General features: G+C 43.8%; 2 protein-coding genes across 2 annotated transcripts; one reads left to right on the forward strand and one right to left on the reverse strand.

Moving 5' to 3' along the window:
- Nucleotides 1-216: 216 nt before the first annotated feature.
- LOC124217969 (NACHT and WD repeat domain-containing protein 2) lies at nt 217-11,104 on the reverse strand. Its single transcript, XM_046624215.2, has 25 exons — nt 10,799-11,104; nt 10,604-10,692; nt 10,218-10,334; nt 9,954-10,157; nt 9,028-9,172; nt 8,703-8,928; nt 8,425-8,623; nt 8,092-8,334; nt 7,822-8,019; nt 7,612-7,751; nt 6,944-7,546; nt 6,764-6,869; nt 6,522-6,694; nt 6,235-6,454; nt 5,945-6,157; nt 5,677-5,878; nt 5,460-5,583; nt 5,034-5,387; nt 4,741-4,959; nt 4,516-4,662; nt 4,251-4,456; nt 2,829-3,198; nt 2,600-2,758; nt 2,311-2,500; nt 217-966 (listed from the first exon to the last, which is right to left on the reverse strand). Exons 1-25 carry the CDS (start codon nt 10,899-10,901, stop codon nt 814-816), a joined length of 5,103 nt encoding a protein of 1,700 aa, XP_046480171.1. The 5' UTR covers nt 10,902-11,104; the 3' UTR covers nt 217-813.
- Nipped-A (Transcription-associated protein Nipped-A) lies at nt 1,858-24,411 on the forward strand. Its single transcript, XM_046624204.1, has 11 exons — nt 1,858-2,120; nt 11,590-11,796; nt 11,868-12,167; nt 12,282-12,476; nt 12,722-21,856; nt 21,934-22,108; nt 22,184-22,415; nt 22,488-22,581; nt 22,656-23,204; nt 23,290-23,503; nt 23,590-24,411. Exons 2-11 carry the CDS (start codon nt 11,671-11,673, stop codon nt 23,931-23,933), a joined length of 11,364 nt encoding a protein of 3,787 aa, XP_046480160.1. The 5' UTR covers nt 1,858-2,120; nt 11,590-11,670; the 3' UTR covers nt 23,934-24,411.
- The last annotated feature ends 303 nt before the right edge of the window (nt 24,412-24,714 follow it).

Raw genomic sequence — 24,714 nt, forward strand, 5'->3', positions numbered from 1 at the left:
CAAATATACATATAAGAAAATCTGGAACTGAAGTTTTTGTTATTTTTTTTTGTTGGATAATATATATATAGATATACATATATATTTATTTGTAAAACATTATTAAAGAGAAAGAGAGCATATAGTGTGTTGTCACGTAAAATTTAAATTAATTATAAATAGTATCTTTGTATTGCAGAACGGTTGTTTTGTTGTGAATATTTTTTTTCCGCTACATTTTGTTTCTTCAAATGCATTGATCTGAACCCACATCATCGATTCAATTACGCAGCTACACCGAGTTATATCCTGCGACATTGTCATCAGCCGTTGTCGCCGTCTTTGTCATCCTTATTAAAATGCAAGGTTATTACATGTACCAAGGCGAATGGCAAAATATTTACGAAGTGTAAACATTTGAAATATTGAAGTTTGAAGGAAGCGTGAAAAAGTGAGAGAAAGTGAAAGAGAGAATTAGAATAAATAAATGAAAAAATAAACAAATAATTATACAAATTCGATATTCGCTAAAAGACAGAAATAAATATTACTATAAATTCCGTATTTCATGTCTTAAAATTACAATTGCATTTTCGTTTCTTTCCCTTAGCATATTGTATATAATTTATGAATGTCTATAAATTCATCTCAATATATCAACGATTATAATAATTTATCAGTTTGCCAATAATATGTATATTATCTATGCTCAACTCTTAGCTTGAAAATTATGCACCAGGCATAACACGCCAATATAAGTTTTGCTACAAGCCAGGTATTCTCATTGCCGATAACTAAATGGAACGAGTACGAATCATATAATTGTAAGGCAGCCTACTGATCCGCCTCTTCATCAGTTGCATCGTTTTCCTCGACAAATGCATTGTTCTTCCTCACAACGTGCACTAGATCGTGCGTTACCCTCGCTATTCTAGCCGCCGCCTTGAATTTTGTCGCTGCTCGCTGCTTCTCCATCTTCTTTTTCCACTGAAAGTAAAAATTACATAATTAATAATATACAGGTTGGCTGTACACATGATTTGAATTTAATTTCGTTTCGCGGTTTTGAAGACGCGCAACTCGAAATGAGATATATGTATATGTATATATATATATATATATATATATATACGCATATTATACTCTTTGGCGGAACGAAGTTACCGACCGTACGGTCAGGACCGTATTTGTACGGTAATTTCGCCTCCTATACGGACACGCTAAATGTACGGTCATGGAAAAATTTTAGGAATTTAGGTCATTTTTTGGCTAGCCTCTGATATTGTAAAAGAATCAAGTACAGAAGTATAAACGGTCTCAGTAATTCACATTCCTGGTTATATTAGTTCAATTATTCTCCAAGACTCCAGCAACTGCTTCGTGTAATTGAAAAATTCACAACCTTTAGCGTTAGTGTGAAATATTTTTGAACGTAAAACTGACAATAATGTGGTTGAAACTTATCTGGTCCTTGAGAAAAGAAGCAACATTGTGGCAATTGTACGACCATAAAATATAAAGAACAAAAATGTACTCCGCGAAATCTTTGTACGGTCCTGAAATTTCAAAGTACGATTCATTTTCACATCGAGTACGACTTGTCGCCACCAGAGGGTTGCCAACACTGGGCCGGGAGCATAGACTTATAAAGATAGACTTAGCGCGCTTATGAGCCGCTTGAAGGCGGTAGAGGAGAATGAGGCGAAATTATACGCCTATATCTATAGCTGTTCCACTTCCACTGCTCCGTTGTCTTCCACCACGACGCCGATTGAAAAGCGAGAGCAGTACTCCCGGTATATCTCTGTCCTTTATATGTAATTGTCAGTGCCTCTTATAGGAACGCTCAGTCTATCGTTATAAGTCTATGGCCGGGAGGCGAACGAAGCAGATGGAAGATGCGAGTGCAAGTTATGTCGCACAATTTCGCGGCGTTCGGAGCCTGTACGGTATATTTGCGTTTTTATGTTCAATAAACAAACAAACATAGTGCGGAAAAGTAGACAATTGTGTTGTGCGATGTGAATTCGCTTGTGAAGGTGTGAACGAAATGTTTCGGAAGTACGAGAGACTTTCAACTATGTGAAAGGAGTTACCGAGATCGAGGTTAGGGTCTGCCGTGCGTCATCATACCGAAGAAGGTTAGTAACTATGTTATGTCGCTTCATTTCACCCACGATTCATTCCGAATTTTCACCCATGCTCAATCTCCGATCTCGCGACGAATATTATAACACCTTTTTGTATATTCTAACTTCATCTCGCAATTTTTTCTCCGTCGCGTTCATAACCTCTAATAAACATGCGCTTTTCTTTATCATCTCGTTTCACCTGTTCGTCTCGCGACGGTAAGTTCAACAAGTAATCCTTCATTTCTGGTTTCTGCGGGTCTGCGATTGCCAGCACCGATACACATCCATCAACGGTCCCCAGTACTATGCTTTTTCCATCGTACGTGCTGTCGATTGCGCTCAATTCTGCTTGGACTCTGTAGTTGGCTATCATCTCGCAGTCTGAAGATCTGTGGGAATAAAAATGGAATTAAAGCATTATTTATTGTTGAAGTAAATCATCTTGTTATGTATTTGTCAGAACTATTACTTTTGAATGGTTTCTTTACCTGAATACTCTAATTGTTTTGCGACCACTGTGATAGTAGAGTACGTAGTCATCCGTTCTGTTGAACATTGAAATGACGGTGAAAACACCCTCAGCAACTTTTGGTATGTAGGTCTTGACGGTAGTTCCTTTCTTCAGTTCGATGAGATCGAGACCACCCCTGTTTAAAATAAAAATTACATAAACTGCCACGAGATAAGGAATTGGTAATTGAACTACAAATTTTTTACCTGCTGGGAGCATATAAAGTGTGTTTGCCATCCTTGCTGATATTCCCGCTCCACTTGGGCACAGATCTGATGATTTTCTTCTTGTTTATGTCCATGATGCTTCCTTTATCCGAGCCAATTATACCAACCCAATGCGCACGGTGTGGCATTGGTACTATGCTTGTTATGTCTTTGAGTCCCGGTATTTTAACCGGTATTCTATTGACCAGGACCCCTGTTTTTGCGTTGTAAACAATCACACAGTCTCGGTTACCTTTGTCAGCTGCCGGTACGACTAGGTTCGCACCATCCGAGGTCAGAACAGCTTGTCTGAACGGTACTCCTGTTTGACTTTTCACTGGATATTCTAACGAGAACATTGTTCTTCCGTCTATTGAGTAGAGTTAAAATTAGTTTCAATTTGGTTCCTTATACACTGGATTTAGTAGACTTTACACGCTGATCTTTGTGAACCTAGCACCCGAGTTCAAAAAACCTAACTATTTTTTTGTTGATTCTTGTAGGTTTTTGTAGGTAGTTGTTTGTAGTAAGAATGATTTCGTTTGTAGTAGCGCCAAAAAAAAAATATAAGGGGTTGAAAAAATGTCAGCACCCCATTTTGAAAAAAATCGAATTTATCGGTAGTTTTCCGTACAGAATGGTTTGTAGTTAATTGTAGTGAAGATATTTTACTTTGTAGTAAAAAGGAAAGAAAAATACTTTTTTTTTTCTTTTTTTATAGCTAGAATTTCTGTGGCCCTGCTGTCAACTAATGTTTCGGAATCTTTTGCAGTTGTTTGTAGTACACTTTTTTTCGTTTAAAATTCCTCCAAAATTTACTACAAACGTCCTACTCGCTTCGGAAACGTTTGTAGTTGTTTGTAGTACTGATTTTTTCGTTTGTAGTTCCTTGGAAATTTACTACAAACATCCTACTCGCTTCAGAATCGTTTGTAGTCGTTTGTAGTACCGATTTTTTCGTTCGTAGTTCCTTGGGAATTTACTACAAACGTCCTACTCGCTTCAGTATCGTTTGTAGTTGTTTGTAGTACCATTTTTTTCGAGGAATTTTAAACGAAAAAAATTGTACTACAAACAAATACAAAAGATTCCGAAACATTAGTTGACAGCAGGGCCACAGAAATTCTAGCTAAAAAAACAAACTATTTTTCTTTCCTTTTTACTACAAACGAAAATATCTTCACTACAATCAACTACAAACGATTCTGTACGGAAAACTATCGATAAATTCGATTTTTTTCAAAATGGGGTGCTGACATTTTTTCAACCCCTTATATTTTTTTTTTTTTGGCGCTACTACAACCGAAATCATTGTTACTACAAACAACTACCTACAAAAACCTACAAGAATCAACAAAAAATAGTTGGGTTTTTTCAAGTCGGGTGCTAGGTTCACATAGGTTACACGCTGTTCTCGATTACCTGGAATATTTCTGACGACAAGAGTAGCCGTTGTTCTAACGCTTTCAACGCCCGGAGGATTGCTCGGTCTTGATACAGCCAGGAATTTGCTGGTCTCAGGAATCAGCGTAAGCTGGCGTACGCCTGGCTGCTCTTCCTTAAATAAGACTTGTTCTGTTATTCTGTTCCATATCAAAACGTTTCCAGACTCGGTGGAGATGATATACCTGAAAATTTTTCCAAGGTATTATCACATCTTTGACAGTGGTATATATAGTCTACCCACTTTCCATTGTGTGTGATGCAGGCATGAGTCACTATCGCTCCCAGTGGGCTGTCAGCCAATTTGGAAATCAGACGTCCTGATTGGAGATTCCAAATCCCAACGCAGCCTCTGGTGACTGTAGCAGCCAAGTTGCAGTGCTCCGCAAGGCTGTTGGTGTATTAAAATGATGTTACATAGGTTTAAGTGAATATTTAGGGTCAGAGGGATGTTGAAGATTATTATCACCTGATCGAGTCTATCTGTAGCTCGTGTCTGTCGATAACGTGAACCTGTTCGAATATATTGTTGATATTCCAAACCTTCACGCTTCTGTCTATACTCGATGTTATAACGCTGTTCCAATTACCAATTGTCAACGGTTCGAGTTGAATTATCCTAGCGAAATGGGCGTCGAGCACTTTAACGAGAGCCGACGTCTCGAGGCTCCAAACGTATAAATTTTTTCTGCGTATGAGAATGGCATAAGTGACAGTGATAGAGTTTTATATGGAAAAAGCTAAGACTATTTTTTTTTTCACCTTACTCCTGCCACCGCGTAATTCTTGGTCCCACTTATCATTATCGAATTCGAACACATCATCCGCGTGCTTATGTTCCTGATGCCGTTCGGTAGCATCATTACAATAGCGTCGCTTTTGCTCTCGAGGAACCATACGACGAAGCCATTTCCCGAAGTCCCGAGGAGCGTCTCTTCGTCACGGTCCAGTTTCAGCTGGAGTAGATACTCGACGTCGTCGTTGTGAGCGCGAGGCATTTCGCAAACCTTTTCCCAGTATGAGGAACTCTTTTCGCAAATGTATTTCGTCACGCGGTAATCGTTCTTCGTTGAACATGCGTAGAGGGTCTTCTTGTCGCTGGTCATCACCATCGCGCTGTGGCCAAAATGCGTCCATTGTTATTACCTAGATCGAAGAGGAAAAGTATAGGGCACAGTGATTTTTTACCTGTGAAACTCGAACGGGTCCAGTGCTCCCTTCGAACGATACGCGTGAAGAAGCATCGCTGAGTCTTCCAAGTTTCCTGACCAGAATATTATCCTGTACTCGCTGAGCGTAGTGTACTCCAGATCTGTAACCAAAAGGGAATACATCCGCGTTTTAAGGTAGTCGTGATTTAAAGTTGAAAGTAAGAAGCAAAGTGAACAAGCGAATATCATCTCACGCAATATTTGCCACTGATTGGAATCTTCGGGTGTCGTGTGATTGCCCAATAAATTTCCTCTCAGATCAAACTTGCACCAACCCATTCGCCCGAATATGAATACATACTGGTTCATCAGATGGACGCCGTATACTGGCTCCTCGTTTGGCAAAGGGTTACTTATCGTGACGAACTCGCTGGTCAACGTGTTCAGAACAACGATCTACGGGTGACATTGCAAAAATTAAAAAATATCGATTCGGTTCTTGTTGAAAAATTCTGAGGATACCTGATTGTTGTTTGTGTAAGCGGCGGCGTATCTGTTGTCTGGACTCAGAACCAGCTGCTGCATTATGCCCTCAATCCCTGGATTGACGTCTCTCGTCATGTCACTGGTGCTTAGGTCCCATGTTATGAATCGATTTGATATCGAGACGATATATCGGAAGTCCGACGTCAGGCAAAAACCGAAAACCGCGAATTGATGCCCCTCCAAAGAATACTGCGTGAAAAAAGGGAGTAAAAAATGATTGATCAACCCAAGTTTTTGAGAGCTTGTCGGGGGTGTTTATTGTCTACCTTCAACGGTCCGCCGGGGGTGTGAAGGCAATGGTAGAGCGGTAACAAGGCGCAGTCTTTGGCCCCATCCTTGTCGCACGCCATCAGCAACATCTTGACGTTGACGTTACCTCCTATCTCTGGAAGAAGCCGACCCACAAGTTGCGGGGCCAACATGTCTGGATGATTGCCTAGAATCGCACCTCCTAATCGCAGTGCGTCAGCGACGAGCATCAACTCTCTATAGAAATCCATGATAAGAGATGATACGAACAATAATTGATACGGGGATTTGCGGAGTTACTCACCTGACCAGGTTTTGATCGTCGATATTATTGCACGCGTCTTCAAAGTCTGATAATACAGCCTGCAGAGGACAGGAGCTCAGCTTCGCGTGAAGCCACTCATAGTTGAAGAGGACATTTTCGAATAGATCCTTGAATCTCCGTGCTCTGACCAAGTGGTATGGCAACTCGCCAAACTAGAATGAATAGAAGGAAGTTGTTAGAACTGACTGTTTACAAGCTACAAGGAAGGCAGTTGTTTATACCTTTCTCAAGTTATATCTCGAGAGCTTTCCTTCCTTTGAGTAAAACGCCAGCGGCTGTTCAGGCACCTTTCGATCTGCGATACCCTCTTTGTCGGTCAGGTTGAATCTGGAAAAAGGGCGATAGGTACTTGCGAATTTGATTTTCGAATGGAAAATGATGACGAAATTGTGTATCGGTACCTGTGCCTCTGTATCTCAGTGTATTTGAAGGGCTTCGGTTTTCCGCCTCCCCATATACCGAGGTAGTAGTCAGCGATCATTGAGTGAAAGTACATCGCCATATTCATGTTTTTGAAGTACCTCTCCTTGGCCGTGTCTCGAAATTGCCTGTGGTACCAGTTCATTACGCTGACACCGTCAGCTTCTCTCTCGCTTAGGTAGTTGGGCAGGTCGTTTCTTATCCTAGTCCAAAGAAGTGGCGGTATCCTCCTCACCGGTGGAAGATGGTACTGGTAAACATCGTCGAGTACTTTGTCGTCGAGGGAAATAAGATCCTCAAGCTCAGACTCGGACAGGCCTGATTTCGCCGCGGTGATGTAGGCTAGCGCGTGAAAGACCAAAATTCTACCGTGCTGTTTCTCTATCCTCTCAAACAGCATCATTATACTATCCATCACTGTACTCGCGAGGTGGGTGTCGGCCGGTTTGGTGTAGCTTCGCCATCGGCATATCTCAGCGAATACCAGCTTCACGAATATTGGTAAAGAACACTTCGCTATGGCGTTCGCCACCAGACGCCACTGGTAGTTGTTCAGATCACGGTGCGCCGTTTTCATCCACATCCTATGCACCCGTTGCAAAAACGATGAAGACGTAATAACGTACTGCAGAAAGTGCTGCCGACTTACCTTATCACGTCCATCGCCAGGTCTTCTCCGAGCGCTGTTACCTCTATGAAACTATCCTCCGTGTCTATCATTCTACGCAACAAATGATAGTCCCGTGAAATTGTCGGGTTCGTTTCTTCCGCCGCGCAGGACAGGATCATCTGATGATCATTGTTTACGAATTATCATGAGACGCGTCTTCTCCGTATGCAATAGTTGCGGAACACCTACCTTGCAGTTATGAGGCAACCTGGTCGGTAGCCATGACAGTTTGTTTCCCTGGGTTCCCGTGAGTTGATCAACGCTGTCCAAGAACAACAGTATCGGTTGTTCAGGACTAGCCAGTGTCAGTAAGTGCTTGAAGTGGGCGGTGAGGGGAACCAAATCGTCGGGAATGTCTTCGAAGGGTAGCATGAAGTTGTACGATATCTGCGCAACGGTGCACACGTGGATTTCAATGGTGAAGATTACAACTATTGCATAGTGGAATAAGATAAATACCTGCTGGCAGATTGATATCAAGGTCGGCGTGAGCGCGCTGCTGTCTGGCGTGGTCCCCAGGAACCTGATTATGCTTATGGGTTTCTTACCCACCAGCCAAGTGGTGTGTGTTAAACCTGCGCTCTTTGCCAGGAGAGACGTTTTACCGCAACCTCCTTCGCCGTATAAGACGAGCGGCTTTTCACCCTCGTCAAGCATGTACGCTTTTATTCTCTCCAGAGTGTCTTCTCTGCCGTAAAATACCTGCGACGGATTGTTGGGTGGGTTTTTATTTACCGATTTTGTCTCTACGTCCTGTGATGTAATATATCGTTTTTCGAAATTTCATCCCACCTTTACGGAGTTGTTGCACGCGTGGAGGTGCTGCAGTATTTCCGTTATTATTTGACCCTGCGCCGAACTGTCCTCCTTTCGCATAGCCCGATCTACCAGTTTAACTATGTTTCGGTAGAAGTGAGTTATGAAGTGTTGTAAGTATGCTCCGTGTGTTTCCGGGTCCAGACCTTCCCTCCCGATCCACTCGACCGTGTACCTTCAAGCCAATATTACAAAACAATAGTTCACCGCGGTCTTGGAGATAGGTAGAAACGTAAATCACGACATCCACAAACCTCTGTAAATTTACACTCTCTATCTTGTTTGGTAATCTTTCGTCTCTCAGGTCGGCGAGTAGTCGCGATGCTTCGTTGTCCAAGCTTCTGTTCAGTATGTCGAGGAAGAGGCCTGCTTTTCTTAAATTTTGGAGATTAATATTGTTTATGTACCTGACGTAAGCCAGGCAGTGGTTTTTGGTGTTCTTCACATTCAGGATACCGTTTATCACCTCTCTCTCAGTAACTGAAAGTGGGAATAGAAAATAGAATTGACTGCACCAATCGAGTCGTTGATATTTGTTTTTTCTCCAATATAACTTGGCCAGCCATTAACGACCCTCACCGGACATGAAATAGTTGTGCATCGTGTCTTTGTCGAACTTTCCACTGTTGTAGAGAGACTGAGCTCCCTTTCGAAATAACTTTTGCATCTTCGTCATCGTGTCCCACCAAATAGCCTGATCCTCCTGTTGTAGTTTCGGGATTCTCTTCAAGGGGGAAGAGCATATAAGAACTTACATTCTTTGATTATTGTCAAATATAGGCTGTGCCCGTAATTCTGCCTGTTAAGTTGACACAATAAAACACGCAGAATTACAAACAACAATATAGTGTTAAAGCAGTATTAAACAGTATAGTATATTACTGCTCCTTTGTTGCTAATTAATTTCAGTAGTGCCGATTTTATTGTTGGACATATTTTTCTTGAAAATGGTAATTGTGCTGACTTGATTCTTGAGATAACACAAACACTCGATTTTTTTTTGTTTCATCAGGATGGCCAAATTTAGTACCCTTTCGTTGGTAATTTGTTGCTTTACTTTTAATTTCGTTGTGCCATCTATTTTTTAAAAAATGAATATTTCTGATTTTACATGCATGTTCGTGAAAAATCGTTATTCCGCAGCATCATATTGTCTGAAATTTAGTCAACCAAACCATCCTAAAAAAAAACGTACTCATATTCTGAAAAGCCAACTTGCTGAAGTCATTCTAAGATTGCACAATAATGAATATTTCCCCGATGCTTCCTTTCGTTAACGTCACTAACTTCAACCTCATGATTAAACGTGAAAAAAAAAAATTCGACTGGTCGTATTAGCTCAAGTATCAAGTCAGTACAAGCACCATTTTCAAAAAAATATATGCAGCTAAAAAAATGGTGATAGCGTAAATATTTAGCAACGAAAGAGCACTAAATTACTACACTTGTTTGGTTTCTTTGTGAATGTGCTCATTGCTTGTTTCAGCTTAATTTACGTCGCGTACTTTGTTGTTAAAGTTCTTCAAGATCGACGATATCGGTTGCAACACGCTTGTCGGAGGCACCGCGTTGCTATCCTTCTTGTACCAAGTGTCCAAAACGTTCACGTCCATTCCTTGGCTTTCCAATTCCATTCTCAGCATCTCGAGTTCAGAACTCAAGACGTAGGTGGGTATTGGACGGTACCCGTATTTCTGACCCAAGAACACCTACGAGGGTTTAAATATGTAGTCTTGATTTTGGCAATGACCATTACATCGAATTCCTACCACAAAATTCGGCCCCATGGACAGTCGCTGGCAATTTTCTATTTCCCTCATGCAGAGTTCCGTTGTCATGTGATCGTCCGTTGCTTCGTCTCTGACTCCCCATCTCATGTCCACCACCTGGCAATGGAATCGTTAATTTTGGTATCGGGTATTCATTCGATTTGACTGTGTAACCTCTGTTTTTGACGTGATATTTAGCGCCTCTTTGTTCTGGTACCTGGCACCTGCAGGTACCAGCCATCAGTAAAATCAATTCTCAGTCGAAATTGCACGAATTTCTAGGTCACGGCTGTGAGTGTATACTATGTACATATGTGCGTGTAAAACTTACAGTCTTCGTATGTCGTACTGGAAGTACTTTTACAATTTGATAATTATTTTTTCACCTGAAACTCCAGTCCATGTTTTTCTCGACAGTAGTCTTTCAGCTTCGGGTAGCACTGTGCCATCAACGTATTTCTTTCCATAGTCGTATCTACGAGTATAAAGTATGAGAACAGGTTTTTTCAAAATTTAGAAGAAAAAGTAAATACTTGGGTGGAATTTTACTGGTAACGACGCGCGTGGAGTCTGAGACTTACCCGTGAATGTCGAGCTCGTGAATATTCTGACAATTTTCGAGCTCACCGGCGGCAGGGATTTTAGAGATCCAGAAAAAATTGAGTCGATCGTTTTCTCATCCATTTTGCTATCCGGTTATTATTACTCCTTATTCCTTGTATTATGATGATTTAGATGCGGCGATAAGAAACTTGCGTTACTTTCATGATAGGTATTCTGTTCTTTGTATCTCGGAGGGTCACAATTCTCGTAACGATGATCAAACTTGGTAATTACTTTCTGCCTTGAGTCTCATGTTCCGACACAGTTCGACAGCGGCAAGTATTCTCGCGCAGAATAACACCGGGGATGGTTCGGGAATGTGCAGAAATTCAACAAAGTCGTTGCCAAGGGTTGTTTACGGCGTTATATAACTACACATCTATTACTGCACGGCTATCCATCGAGGCAGATTAATTCAGCGATAGGATTGTAGCTCGCGCACCTACGTTAATTATCTTTTCCGCGAATCGTTATTGATAAAATGATGCTTGTTGAGGAGGTTTCTATGTAGGTTTATGGGAAAATAAATTATGACGGGTATTGAAATTATGCAAACAGGGTCAGTGGAGGAGTCAACGTCAACGCTGGCAGGGTAATCTTTGAACAATTTGAAAACGGGGTGATTTATGGTGCTGTCAAAAGTTTTTATCTCATTACGTGTATGTCGTTGATGCAGATAATGACTAGGTATGCATGCTGGGAGGGAATGTGCACGATGGAAAATGATATGAATTTATAATCAATTTTGATTATGGATTCGGTTTTACAGATTCTTCGCGTGGGTGAAGAACTGTTAGCAACGGTTAATTGTTAAAAGCATCGTGACATACTTTATAAATAATCTCTCACCATGGCTCCGCCGGATCCATCGATGCAGATGAACACCTATCGGTCGTACGTGACCATGCTGGCTGACCCTGGCTCAAAGGACGAACTGAAGCTTAAGGCAGCACAAGAGTTGTCTGAAAACTTTGAGGTGAGCTTGGTTGATAAGTTTTACAATCGTCCAAAGGATTTGCTAATGGAATGTCGATATGGTTGTTTTAGGTGATCATGTGTTCGCCCCAGTACCCAGCATTCCTTGACCATTTGATGAAAATATTTTTGAAAATCCTACAAGACGGAGAGCCGCATTTCATATCGGAGTACAACATACAGCAGGTCCGGAAGCTCATATTAGAAATGATACACAGGCTGCCAACGAACGAGTATCTCAGAACGTACGTTAAGCAGATACTTAGCTTGATGCTGAAGCTGTTGGAAACTGAGAACGAAGAGAACATACTGGTTTGCCTGAGGATCATTATCGAGCTTCACAAGCAGTACAGACCCACCTTTAATCCCGAGGTAATAACATAGCGATTGTAATAGCGATCAGATATGTAAAATGTCTGCAAATTTCTCGCTATGAAAAATCATGACATTTAATTGTATACATGTTTTAATCTACGCTCCTTACAGATTCAACATTTTTTACAATTCGTCAAATCGATATACAGTGAACTTCCGACACATTTACCGAATATATTTGAGCCTAGACCAGCCCTCAAGGTTAAGGACTTGTCCGAAATAAACATTGAAGCCCTGTTAACTGAAACATTTACCATCACCACCATTCAGTGCGGGGAGAAAGCTGCAGACGGCACCGTTGTCACCGTGAGTATTAATAACACTGGTTAACTGTGGTTTTGTCGCTCTTGATATTTGAAGGAAATTGAAGTACAGTGTAAAAGTTCTACAGAGAATATTCTACAGGGTCTCTTCTAGTATGTACTCACTCTGTATGATTTTTGTTTTGTAGGATCGCACTCTACAAAATAAAATTTCTTGAGAATATTTTCTGTAGGATATATTTTTATAGAACCAAATGCCTCTGAAAATCATGATATTTTTTTTTCCAGTACAATCTAATACCGAAGGCAGTGCTGTCTTTAAAAGTACTTCAAGAATTGCCGATAATTGTGGTATTGATGTACCAAATATACAAGCAGAACGTCCATCAGGACGTGTCGGATTTCATACCGCTGATAATGACAACGATAACGCTTCAACCGAGCCTCCAGCACAGAGCATCGCCTGGCTTCAACAAGGAAGTATTCGTCGATTTCATGGGCGCCCAGATAAAGACGCTTTCGTTTCTCGCATATATAATAAGAATTTACCAGGACGTAGTATCTCAACACAGTGCGATGATGGTGAAAGGCATGCTGGGATTACTCACCCTGTGTCCAATGGAAGTGGCGCATCTGCGAAAAGAACTGCTTATAGCTGCCAGGCACATTCTCGCAACTGATTTGAGGAACAAGTTCGTTCCCCACATGGAACGCCTCTTTGATGAGGACGTTCTCCTGGGTCACGGTTGGACGACTCACGAGTCCCTCCGGCCGTTGGCTTATTCGACGCTGGCTGATCTCGTCCACCATGTCAGACAGCTTCTGCCCCTTAGTGATCTGGCCAGAGCCGTTCACCTGTTCAGTAAAAACGTCCACGATCAGAGTCTGCCGACCACGATACAGACGATGTCGTGCAAGCTGTTGCTTAACTTGGTTGAATGCATACGTCAGAGATCTGATGCCGAAAACAGCAATCAGGGGAGAGAACTGTTGATGCGGATGCTAGAGGTTTTCGTTTTGAAGTTCAAGACTATAACTAAACTCCAGATGCCGGTACTACTGGGCAAGACCAAGCAGCTTCAGGCGCTGGCGAACGAGACAAAGACCGAGGACACCAAATCGAGCATTGTGGACCTTAACGCGGAGGACAAAGACGCCGGAAAGTCGAAGTTTGGATTCCCCCCATCGCAGGCGATGAACTACAATGTTGCAGATTATAGGAGTCTGGTCAAGACTCTCGTTTGCGGTGTTAAAACAATCACTTGGGGCTGTGCTAATTGTAAATCTGGCGAGGTACCACAGTCGAAACAGTTTCAGCCTAAGGAAACTCTGGTTTTCATCAGACTGGTCAAGTGGGCGCTGCAGGCTCTTGACATTTACACCATCGGACCGCCGGCGGCTGGCGCTATCGCACAACCCGGCAGACCGGCTCAACCGCAAACTGTTAGAACCAAAGAAGAAAAGGAAGTACTCGAGCATTTTAGCGGTGTATTTTCTATGATGAACCCGCAAACGTTTCAGGAAATATTTTCCACTACCATTGACTACATGGTTGAGAGGATATTTAAAAACTGCGCCCTGCAGATAGTCGGCAACTCGTTTCTGGCAAATCCTACAACTTCACCGATATTTGCTACCGTCCTTGTCGAGTATCTGCTTGAGCGGATGGACGACATGGGGTCAAATGTTGAGAGGAGCAACCTCTATTTGAGACTTTTCAAGCTCGTTTTTGGAAGCGTGTCACTATTCCCGGCGGAAAACGAACATATGCTAAGGCCTCATCTTCATCAGATCGTCAATCGTTCAATGGAGCTTGCCATGTCGGCCAAAGAACCTTATAACTATTTTCTACTGCTCAGGGCGCTTTTCCGATCAATCGGTGGTGGTTCACATGATTTACTTTACCAGGAGTTTCTACCACTGCTTCCCAATCTGCTCGAAGGATTGAACAGGCTTCAGTCTGGACTGCATAAACAGCACATGAAAGATCTTTTCGTCGAACTCTGTCTCACGGTTCCTGTACGGCTCAGCTCGCTGCTTCCTTACCTACCGATGCTGATGGACCCGCTCGTCTCGGCACTAAACGGCAGCCATACGCTGGTAAGTCAAGGTCTGAGGACGCTTGAATTATGTGTGGACAATTTGCAACCGGACTTTTTGTACGAACACATTCAGCCAGTGAGAGCTGACCTTATGCAAGCGCTGTGGAGAACCTTGAGAAACCCGACGGATCAAGTAGCACACGTGGCATTCAGAGTTCTGGGTAAATTTGGTGGCGGTAATCGAAAGATGATGATTGAACCACAGAAATTGGAGTATAACGACAGGGAGACAAACTCGCCAGCTATCGTTGCCTTCTTCCACGAATCGGCTAAACCGATCGATTTTCCAGTCGAAAAAGCTATAGAAACCGCATTTGCAGCACTTAAATCTAATACTACTGATCCTTTCTACAGGCGGCAGTGCTGGGAAGTGATACGGTGCTATTTGGCCGCATCTCTCAAACTTGACGACGACAAACTGACACTGTATAAATTGTTTATGCATCCAAGCTTCAAAGAGGGAAGAATACCCCGACAACAAGGTCCGCGGTACAAGTGCAGCGACACCGTGGCGAGGAACGTTCACCAGACCGCGTTAACCGGACTCTTCGTAGCAGCTGCGATAAAGGAACTGCGTCACTCTGTTTTGGGTAACATGGTTGCCTTGGTCAGACACTACACGATGGTAGCTATCGCCCAGCAGGCTGGACCGTTTTGTTTGATGGGGAAACAAATCCGACTTCAGGGGCTTGATCCGCTGGTACTAATCGATGCACTGACAGTGATAATGGGACACGAGGAGAAGGAACTGTGCAAACCGGGAAATCTTGCACTCGTACTAATACTTGAAACTGCTACGAATATCCTGGGCTCAAGGGAACGAGCCTGCCAGTTACCACTGATGGAATATTTGGCCGAGCGGATGTGCTCTTTGTGTTACGAGCGCGCGTGGTACGCAAAATTAGGAGGATGCACGGCGATAAAGTTTTTGTACGAGAGAATGGCGACCAAGTGGGTACTCGATCATTTATTCGTCTTTCTCAAAGCCCTGATGTTCGTTATGATGGATTTAACCGGTGAAGTTTCGAACGGGGCTATTGATATGGCGAAGGGAAACCTTGAGAAGATGCTCAGGGTGTGCGCGAACCCTGGAATTCAAGATGGCAACACTGATCTCACAGAATCTCAGAACAAAAGCCTCTACGAAGTCACTCACGAGCTGGTCAGACAGGTCACATCGCCGCACACGATGGTACGCGAACAGGCGATGGCGTCTTTACGTCTACTCGGTGAAATTCAGAACAAAACTGTCACCGAAGTAATGGAACCGCACAAAGAGGTCTTGGCCGATATGATTCCGCCAAAGAAGCATCTGCTCCGACATCAGCCGGCAAACGCGCAGATCGGTCTCATGGACGGTAATACCTTCTGCACAACACTTGAGCCGCGATTATTCACCATTGATTTAACGGTTGTGGAGCACAAAGTTTTCTTCAAGGAACTTTTAGCACTGAGTGAAGCCGAGGACGCGAATCTGAACAAACTTCCGTGCTACAAATCTGTCTCGAATCTAATACCTTTGAGAAAATCAGCGCTTAAGGCACTGGCCGCTTGTCACTACGTGGTATCTTGTCGTGAGAACATATTCGGCGTGCTTTATAAAGCACTGGAGAAACCGAACGCTGAGTTGCAGGAAGCCGCCTTTGAGTGTATGAAGAAATTTATCGCTGGATTTCAAATTGACATGGAGTCTGTTCACGCGATTATGCGACCGATGCTGTTAACTCTAGGCGATCATAGAAATCTCAGTCTGAATTGTGTCAAGCGACTTTCGTACCTTACCCAACTCTTTCCGAGCACATTCAGCATCACGCTTTGCGAACAGCTGCTTCAGCACCTTAAGAAACTGCTTGAAAACGCTATTCAAGCTCGCAAGGGCGTTTCAAAGTCTGGCGAAAGCGAGCAGAAAATCGCAATCATTATCAGTATATTCCATCAGATACCTGCAGCTACACCGAAGTTTATAGACGTCCTCTGCAGACTTGTTTTACAGACGGAAAAATCACTTCTCGTCGAGGCGTCCAGTCCATTCAGAGTTCCTCTGATGAAATTCCTGCTCAGATATCCGGCCGAAACCTTGAACCTGTTTTTGCACGACAATAATATAAAGGATCAACAATGGAGCAGGTATCTGGAGTTCCTGATCAAGCACAAGGATGGAAAACCGTTCAGAGATGTTCTTCGCAACAGCACAGCTAGACTGACGACCATGCTGTTGGCCCACTCGCAAACAAATTCCAGCCTAACTGCGGCGGAAAAAAGCGAGCTGCAACATCAGGCGGTGCGGATTATATCTATTTTAATTAAATTTGACGAACAATGGTTCTCGACTCAGGGACAGCTCGTTGCTGCGCTGAAGCAAATCTGGTGCAATGACGAATATCAGGCGCTTCACAAAAAAGTTGACAGCGTTGATTTTTGGCACTGGAAAGAGCCAAAGCTAATTGTAAAAATATTATTGCATTACTTCGGACATCGGCCGAACGACATTGACCTTCTGTTCCAACTACTCAGAGCAACCTGTGACAGATTTGTACCGGACTTCCAGTTCCTCAGGGACTTTTTGGAGAACACTGTCGCCCAGGAATACACCGTTGAGTGGAAAAGGAACGCGTTCTTTAGATTTGTCGAACATTTCCCAACCAACAATATGTCTCAGGAGTTGAAAGCCAAGGTTTTGCAGCTCATTATTATACCATGCTTTGCCACCAGCTTCGAGCGTGGAGAGGGACTCAAACTTGTTGGAAGTGCTCCAATGCCGTACCAAGACAATCCAGAGAACGTCGTCTCTGTGTTTATCAGTAAAATAATTGATCCTGACAATCCGTTCGGATTTGCGGACTGCGTGCGCATTTCCTTACTTCAGTTCTCCTGCCTTCTTGTCGAACAAGTCTCCCAGCATATCCATGACGTATCGAACAAAAAGCAGGGCACCAAGCTTCGTCGGCTTATGACATTTGCCTGGCCGTGTCTTCTCGGTAAAAATTGCGTCGATCCAGCGACGAGGTACCACGGTCACCTGCTACTGAGTCATATCATAGCGAAATTTGCAATTCACAAACGTATCGTGCTCCAAGTGTTTCATAGCCTTCTAAAGGCGCACGCTGTGGAAGCGAGAAACGTCGTTAGGCAAGCACTGGAAATACTTACACCCGCGATGCCAGTTAGGATGGAAGATGGCAACACGATGCTGACGCATTGGACAAAAAAGATAATCGTTGAAGAGGGACATTCCATGCAGCAACTTTTCCATATTTTGCAGTTGGTCGTGCGCCACTACAAAGTCTACTACCCGGTAAGGCATCAACTGGTACAGCACATGGTGAACTCGATTCAGAGGCTCGGATTCAGCCCGACAGCTACCATCGAGCACAGACGATTGGCCGTCGAATTAGCCGAGGTTATAATTAAGTGGGAGTTACACCGTATCAAGGATGAAGCTGAGAACGTGGAGACCGGCGGTACCGGAACGATGACGGGTGCTGTAAAACGCCCATCGATGGATGACGCGAGTGGGACAAAGCGTCTGGCTGTTCAGGCGACGACAAGCTCCGCCACATTGCCTTTGATAACACCGAAGATAGAACCCGGGGCGACAAAGCCCATTGAAAGAGCTCATGCTGATGCAGTGTTGAACTTCTTGTTACGTCTGGCGTGTCAGGTGAACGACGCTACAACGACGCCGGGTAACCCAGGTGAACAGCTATCCAGACGCTGTGTAACGCTGCTCAAAATGGCACTGAAACCTGACGTGTGGCCACAAACTTGCGACTTGAAACTATCGTGGTTAGACAAAGTATTCGCGAGTGTTGACAACGCTCAGCCAAATTATGGAAACATATGCACTGCCTTGGAGCTGATGACTCTGCTCCTTGGCGTTATGAAGAGAGAACAAATACTGTCGAGCTGTAAACCCTTGCAGAGAGGTTTGGGCGCATGCATTGCGAGCAGCAATACCAAGGTCATTCGATTGGTCCACGGACTCTTGTCTCGCTTGATGACCATTTTTCCAACCGAACCAACCTCGTCGACTGTCGCATCCAAGTACGAAGAGCTTGACACACTTTACACGACAGTCGGCAAGTTTATATTCGACGGGTTGGCTGCTTACGATAAAAACCCGTCTGCCGCTCCGAGCTCGTTGTTCGGTACACTGATGATGCTCAAGGCAGCCTGCACCAACAATCAGAGTTATATCGACCGTCTGATAACCCCGTTTATGAAGGTCCTTCACAGGATGGCCAAGGATCACCTTCATCCCGCTCAGCCAGAGGCTAATCCGGTTGGCAGCGAACTGCTTATACTTAGTCTCGACTTGGTTAAAAATAGAGTCGTCGTTATGGGAGTAGAAATGCGAAAATCATTCGTTGGCTCGATACTGGTCGGTTTGATAGAAAAAACTCAGGATATCAAAGTGATGAAAGCGATAACAAAGATGCTGGAAGAATGGATGAAAAATAAAAATCCAATCGCGATGAATCAGGCGCCTAGCTTGAGAGAAAAGTCGATATTGCTCGTTAAGATGATGCAGTACGTTGAAAAAAGATTCCCGGATGATCTCGAGCTTAATGGACAGTTCCTTGAGCTGGTGAACTACGTTTACCGTGACGAAACGCTCAAGTCATCTGAATTGACATCGAAACTCGAGCCCGCGTTTTTGTCCGGTTTGCGCTGTATCCAACCTCACATAAGGGCGAAATTCTTCCAAGTATTTGACGGCTCAATGCGGAGACGCTTGCATGACAGATTACTTTACATCGTTTGCAGCCAGAGCTGGGACGCGATGGGACCACATTACTGGATAAAGCAGTGCATAGAATTGCTGATAGTTACCGCCAGTACAACGACTCAAGTACAGTTAGCGAACGAGGATACTCTGCTGCCCAGTATCACGTCTGTAATCAACATGGCCGATAGTGAGGAGCACAAAAATTTCGTAATTTATACATCGGTGAAGGAGGAACCTCGCGATATTTACGAAACTAACGATGTTAAGGACGAAATATTGGATATGGATCTGTCCGGTGGCGATCCGGCTATCGTGACGGAAGAAATCACGTCAGTCAGAAAAGCTACGCTTCAGCAGTCAATCGCCAAGCAAGGGGAGTTCCTCGAAGAGTCAAGGAAGATCCGTACAGAACAACTACTTGTTGCAACAGCCCAGCTTTGCCACATGGATACAAATTTGGCGGAACGCGTCTGGCTTGACACCTTCCCAAGATTGTGGAGCATTCTTGACGAGCACCAGCACAACACTCTAATTGCCGAGATGGTCCCTTTCATATGCAGCGGCACTCACGTTATTCAGAAGGACTGTCATCCCAGCGCTATTGCCACCTTTGTCGAGGCAATGTCGCACTGCGACCCGCCGGTTCCCATAAGACCAGCGCTGATGAAGTACCTGGGTCGGTCGCACAATCTTTGGCACCGAATGACGCTAAGTTTGGAACAGATGGCCTTTGACAATGGTAATAATCAGTTTAAAAATAAGAGAGAATCAGACTGCTATGATTTCGAACCGGACAATAGTCCTCACGCCGAAATCCTCGATTCGCTGTCGGACATGTATTCGCTTTTGTGCGAGGAGGACATGTGGTCCGGACTTTGGCAGAAGCATGCTCACTACAAGGAGACCCTCCAGGCAACCGCTCTGGAGCAGCAAGGTTTCTTCGAGCAGGCTCAAAATGCCTACGATGTCGCCATGACGAAGTTCAAGCAGGACTACGTGGCGACGCCAGCCCCGTTCAAGACCCAGCGTGAAGCTATACTCTGGGACCAGCATTGGATACGATGCGCCAAAGAGTTGAACCAGTGGGATCTGCTCCTCGACTACGGGAGTAAAAAGGCTGAAAAGAATCCTTTCCTCATACTCGAAAGCTCGTGGCGAATACCAAACTGGTCGATGATGAAGGAAGCACTTGCCCAGGTCGAGCATAACTGCCCAAAGGAAATGGCTTGGAAAGTGAACTTGTATCGTGGCTTCTTAGCCATCTGTCATGGCGAGGATCAACACCTCAGCGCTGTTGAGCGATACGTTGAACTAGCATCCGGGCTTTGTATGAGGGAATGGCGACGGCTTCCCCACATCGTCAGTCACATTCATCTTCCCCTTCTTCAAGCAGCGCAACAAATCATGGAGCTACAGGAAGCGATGCAGATTCATCAAGGTCTCTTACACGGCCGAACTTCGTCCTTACATGACATGAAAGCTGTCGTTAAAACTTGGCGGAATCGTCTACCTGTGATCGCTGACGATTTGAGTCACTGGTCTGACATATTCACCTGGAGGCAACATCACTATACCTTCATTTCTAACCACTACGACTCCCAGCAGGATCAGACAACTAATCATTCCATGCTGGGTGTCCACGCATCGGCTCAGGCAATTATCCACTTTGGCAAAATTGCAAGGAAACATAATCTCTCCGGTGTGTGTCTCGACTCCCTCTCCAGGATATACACGATACCGAGTGTTCCTATAGTCGATTGCTTCCAGAAAATAAGACAGCAGGTCAAGTGTTATCTACAGATGGCTTCTATCACTGGAAAAAACGAACTGCAGGAAGGATTGGAAGTCATCGAATCGACGAACCTCAAGTACTTCACGAAGGAGATGACTGCCGAATTTTACGCTCTGAAAGGTATGCTTCTTTCGCAAATTGGCCGATCGGACGACGCGAACAAAGCCTTCTCAGCCGCAGTCCAACTCCATGATACCTTGGTGAAGGCTTGGGCTTTATGGGGTGACTACCTTGAGCACATTTTCACACGTGACGCTAGACAAATATCTATTGGCGTAAGCGCGATAACGTGTTTCCTTCACGCGTGCAGACATCAGAACGAGTCCAAGTCCAGGAAATACCTGGCCAAAGTTTTATGGCTGTTAACTTACGACGATGACAAATGCTCCTTGATGGAGGCTGTTGACAAGTATGCGGTTGGGGTGCCACCTATTCAGTGGCTCCCCTGGATACCTCAACTACTCATGTGCCTCGTCAGGCACGAGGGTAACGTCATACTAACTTTGCTCAGTCAAGTGGGACGGATGTTTCCCCAAGCTGTTTACTTCTCGATAAGAACACTCTACTTGACTCTGAAAATCGAACAACGGGAAAGATACAAAAGTGCAGAACTCGCAGCCGGGAAATCTCACGACGGTACTGAAGGAAGAAACGCTGCCGGTGCTTCGGCCCACCAATCTGCACCGGAAACTGCACCCATCAGAGCAACTCCGCCCATGTGGAGGTGTTCGAAGATCATGCACATGCAGCGGGACATTCATCCGACGATCCTCTCCAGTCTTGAGGGGATTGTAGATCAGGTAAAAAATTGTTTCAATAGTCTTTGTTTTCATTTCACAGCGAATATTTGAGTTTTTATCACTTTGTCTTCTTTAAGATGGTTTGGTTCAGAGAGACATGGTACGAAGAGGTGCTGAGACAGCTTAGACAGGGACTGGCCAAGTGCTATGCAATTGCGTTTGAGAATCGTGGTGCAGTTAGCGAGGCAACGATAACACCTCATACTCTTAATTTCGTAAAAAAACTTGTTTCCACATTTGGAATTGGTATTGGTGAGTTGAGTTCAGCTGTTAGCTAATTACTATCGTAATGTTTTACATGATAATATCACCCAATCATCATTGTAGAAAATATTTCCTCTTCTCAAAATGTCAACAACACCTTTGGATCTGCCGCTTCCGAGTCCTTGGCCCGCAGAGCACAGGCTACTGTTCAAGATCCAGTATTCCAGACGATGAAGGGTCAGTTTACGAGTGACTTTGACTTCACCGTACCCGGTGCTAGACTTCTTCACAACCTGATTAGCAAATTGAAGAAGTGGATAAAAATACTTGAGGGAAAGACTAAGCAACTGCCAAAGTACGTGTACAATATATATATAATTGGGTTCCATAAAATTTGCTCACCAACTTACATTTTTCATTTTTATAGGTCATTTTTGATCGAAGAGAAATGCAGATTCCTCAGTAATTTCAGCTTGAAAACAGCGGAGGTCGAGTTGCCCGGAGAATTCTTATTGCCCAAGGTATGGTTGATCAGCGATCCGACACTCTTGCTCCAGTTATTATTCTCTTTCTTATTACTCATTGTTTTCTGCAGCATTCTCATTATTATGTACGAGTCGCTCGTTTCATGCCTCGAGTCGAAGTTGTTCAACGTCACAACACAGCAGCCCGCCGTCTGCGAATTCGGGGTCACAACGGCCGCCTTTATCCTTATCTAGTCGTGAACGACGCTGGATTGGGAGACGCGAGGCGAGAGGAGCGGGTTCTGCAGCTGCTGAGAATGTTAAATCACTACCTTGCAAAGCAGAAAGAAACCTCCCGAAGGTTCCTCCACTTCACTGTACCGAGAGTGATCGCAGTATCGCCGCAGATGCGGCTTGTCGAAGATAATCCGGCCTCCATATCGCTCCTCGACATTTACAAACAGGGCTGCGCCAAACTCGGAATCGAACACGATGCCCCCATCGCCAGGTACTATGAAAGACTCGCTACTGTGCAGGCCAGGGGGGCTCAGGCTAGCCACCAAGTTCTCAGGGACATATTAAAGGAAGTTCAAACCACAATGGTAGCTAGAACCATGCTCCGTGACTGGGCAGTGAAGAGGTTTCCAACAGCAACCGACTACTGGACCTTCAGAAAAATGGTACAGTACAGGGAATTTTGGGTAGTGGCGTCGTGATTTTTGAACGATCGCTATCTCACGTGGTTCTTGCTCTTGGAATTTTCAGTTCACGCTGCAGCTATCGCTCGCCTGCTTCGCCGAGTACGTTCTTCACCTGACGCGGCTAAACCCCGACATGACATACGTTCATCAGGATTCAGGTCTGATAAACGTCGCTTACTTTAAATTCGACGTCGACGATATCTCCGGAGAACTTGACGCTAACAGACCTGTGCCTTTCCGTCTAACACCCAACATTCTTGAGTTTTTGACAAGCACCGGTATGCATTACCTGATTATCATCGTCTTTGACCATTCCCAAGTATACTATTTACCATTTAATTCACTTCTGGTTTCCTTCTCTCAGGTGTTTCCGGTCCGCTCACCGCCAGCGCCATTGCGACCGCTCGATGTTTGGTTCAGCCATCGTTCAAGGTTCATACCATTTTGCGAGCCATTTTACGTGACGAGGTAATTGCCGAACATAGCAAGAAGCAGGAGGATGCTGAGAACGCGTCTCAAGCGCCCCAAGACATGAAGGGAGAACTGCTCATCACTATGGTTACTCGAGCTGTTACGGCGATAGTAACGCGACTCAATTCTCTTGCCAATTTCGACGGTACCGACAGTAAGGTCGGAACTTTAGTTGCCGCAGCTAATAGTCATGACAATTTGTGTAGAATGGATCCGTCGTGGCATCCCTGGCTTTAAGAGGGTGGAACGATACGTTTTCCAGATTACATTTTAGATGTAAATAAAACGACATTTTCTCTGAAAAGAGAAGGTGAAATTGAAATGACGGGGTTGAAATACAACGTAAAGTGTAATATACAGTAATATTATTTTTTTTTTCTCTGAGTGTGTAATTAAGTGTATAAGTAATTATTAATTATGTACATCTGTGAACAGTGATTGGTCATTAAACTACAGCATTTAAGTATTGTGAATACTGTGTAAGCGAACGAAATGCCAGCATAATGATGAACGAGAGTGCACGCAACTGTATACCTGTTAGTTAAATACTAATACTATTTTTTTATAAATAGATTACATAATCTTAAGTGCAGAATATAAGTACCTAAAATGGAAAATGAAAACCTATCTCAATCGTAATTATTCAATAGTTTTATTGGGATCTTCAATTGTATATAATGTTACTCGTAAATGGAAATCATTTTTGATATCGTTAGCATTTTTTCCATTTATATCAACAGAAACAAAAAACTGACCCGAATCTTTTCCTGCGCTACTATAAAAAGAGGCGAACCATGCAACAATTGAAATGTGACGTGAATATAATCCACGGCGAAAACGTTAACCCTCGATTTTGAAATAACCAAATTTTAGTAACACCTTAGTGAACTGGGTTTTTCAACAAAATGTGAAAAGAAAAAAAGAAATATATAAAAAAATTTAACACCCGTGTAATATTTTCGAAAACGAAATCCTCAGCGATTTGAGTTATCCAAACCATGTGCACGGTTTGCATATG

This window comes from Neodiprion pinetum, chromosome 4 (assembly GCF_021155775.2).
Source record: "Neodiprion pinetum isolate iyNeoPine1 chromosome 4, iyNeoPine1.2, whole genome shotgun sequence".
In the NCBI taxonomy this organism is placed as follows: domain Eukaryota; kingdom Metazoa; phylum Arthropoda; class Insecta; order Hymenoptera; family Diprionidae; genus Neodiprion; species Neodiprion pinetum.

Excerpts from the sequence above, each read along its gene's own strand:
- LOC124217969 (XM_046624215.2), bottom strand. The coding sequence starts at position 10,901 with ATGGATGAGAAAACGATCGACTCAATTTTTTCTGGATCTCTAAAATCC. Across the intron at positions 10,335-10,603 it reads AACATGGACTGGAGTTTCAG|GTGGTGGACATGAGATGGGG; the intron begins GTGAAAAAATAA and ends TTCCATTGCCAG. Across the intron at positions 2,501-2,599 it reads AAAACAATTAGAGTATTCAG|ATCTTCAGACTGCGAGATGA; the intron begins GTAAAGAAACCA and ends TTATTCCCACAG.
- Nipped-A (XM_046624204.1), top strand. The coding sequence starts at position 11,671 with ATGGCTCCGCCGGATCCATCGATGCAGATGAACACCTATCGGTCGTAC. Across the intron at positions 12,168-12,281 it reads GACCCACCTTTAATCCCGAG|ATTCAACATTTTTTACAATT; the intron begins GTAATAACATAG and ends CGCTCCTTACAG. Across the intron at positions 22,416-22,487 it reads AAGACTAAGCAACTGCCAAA|GTCATTTTTGATCGAAGAGA; the intron begins GTACGTGTACAA and ends TCATTTTTATAG.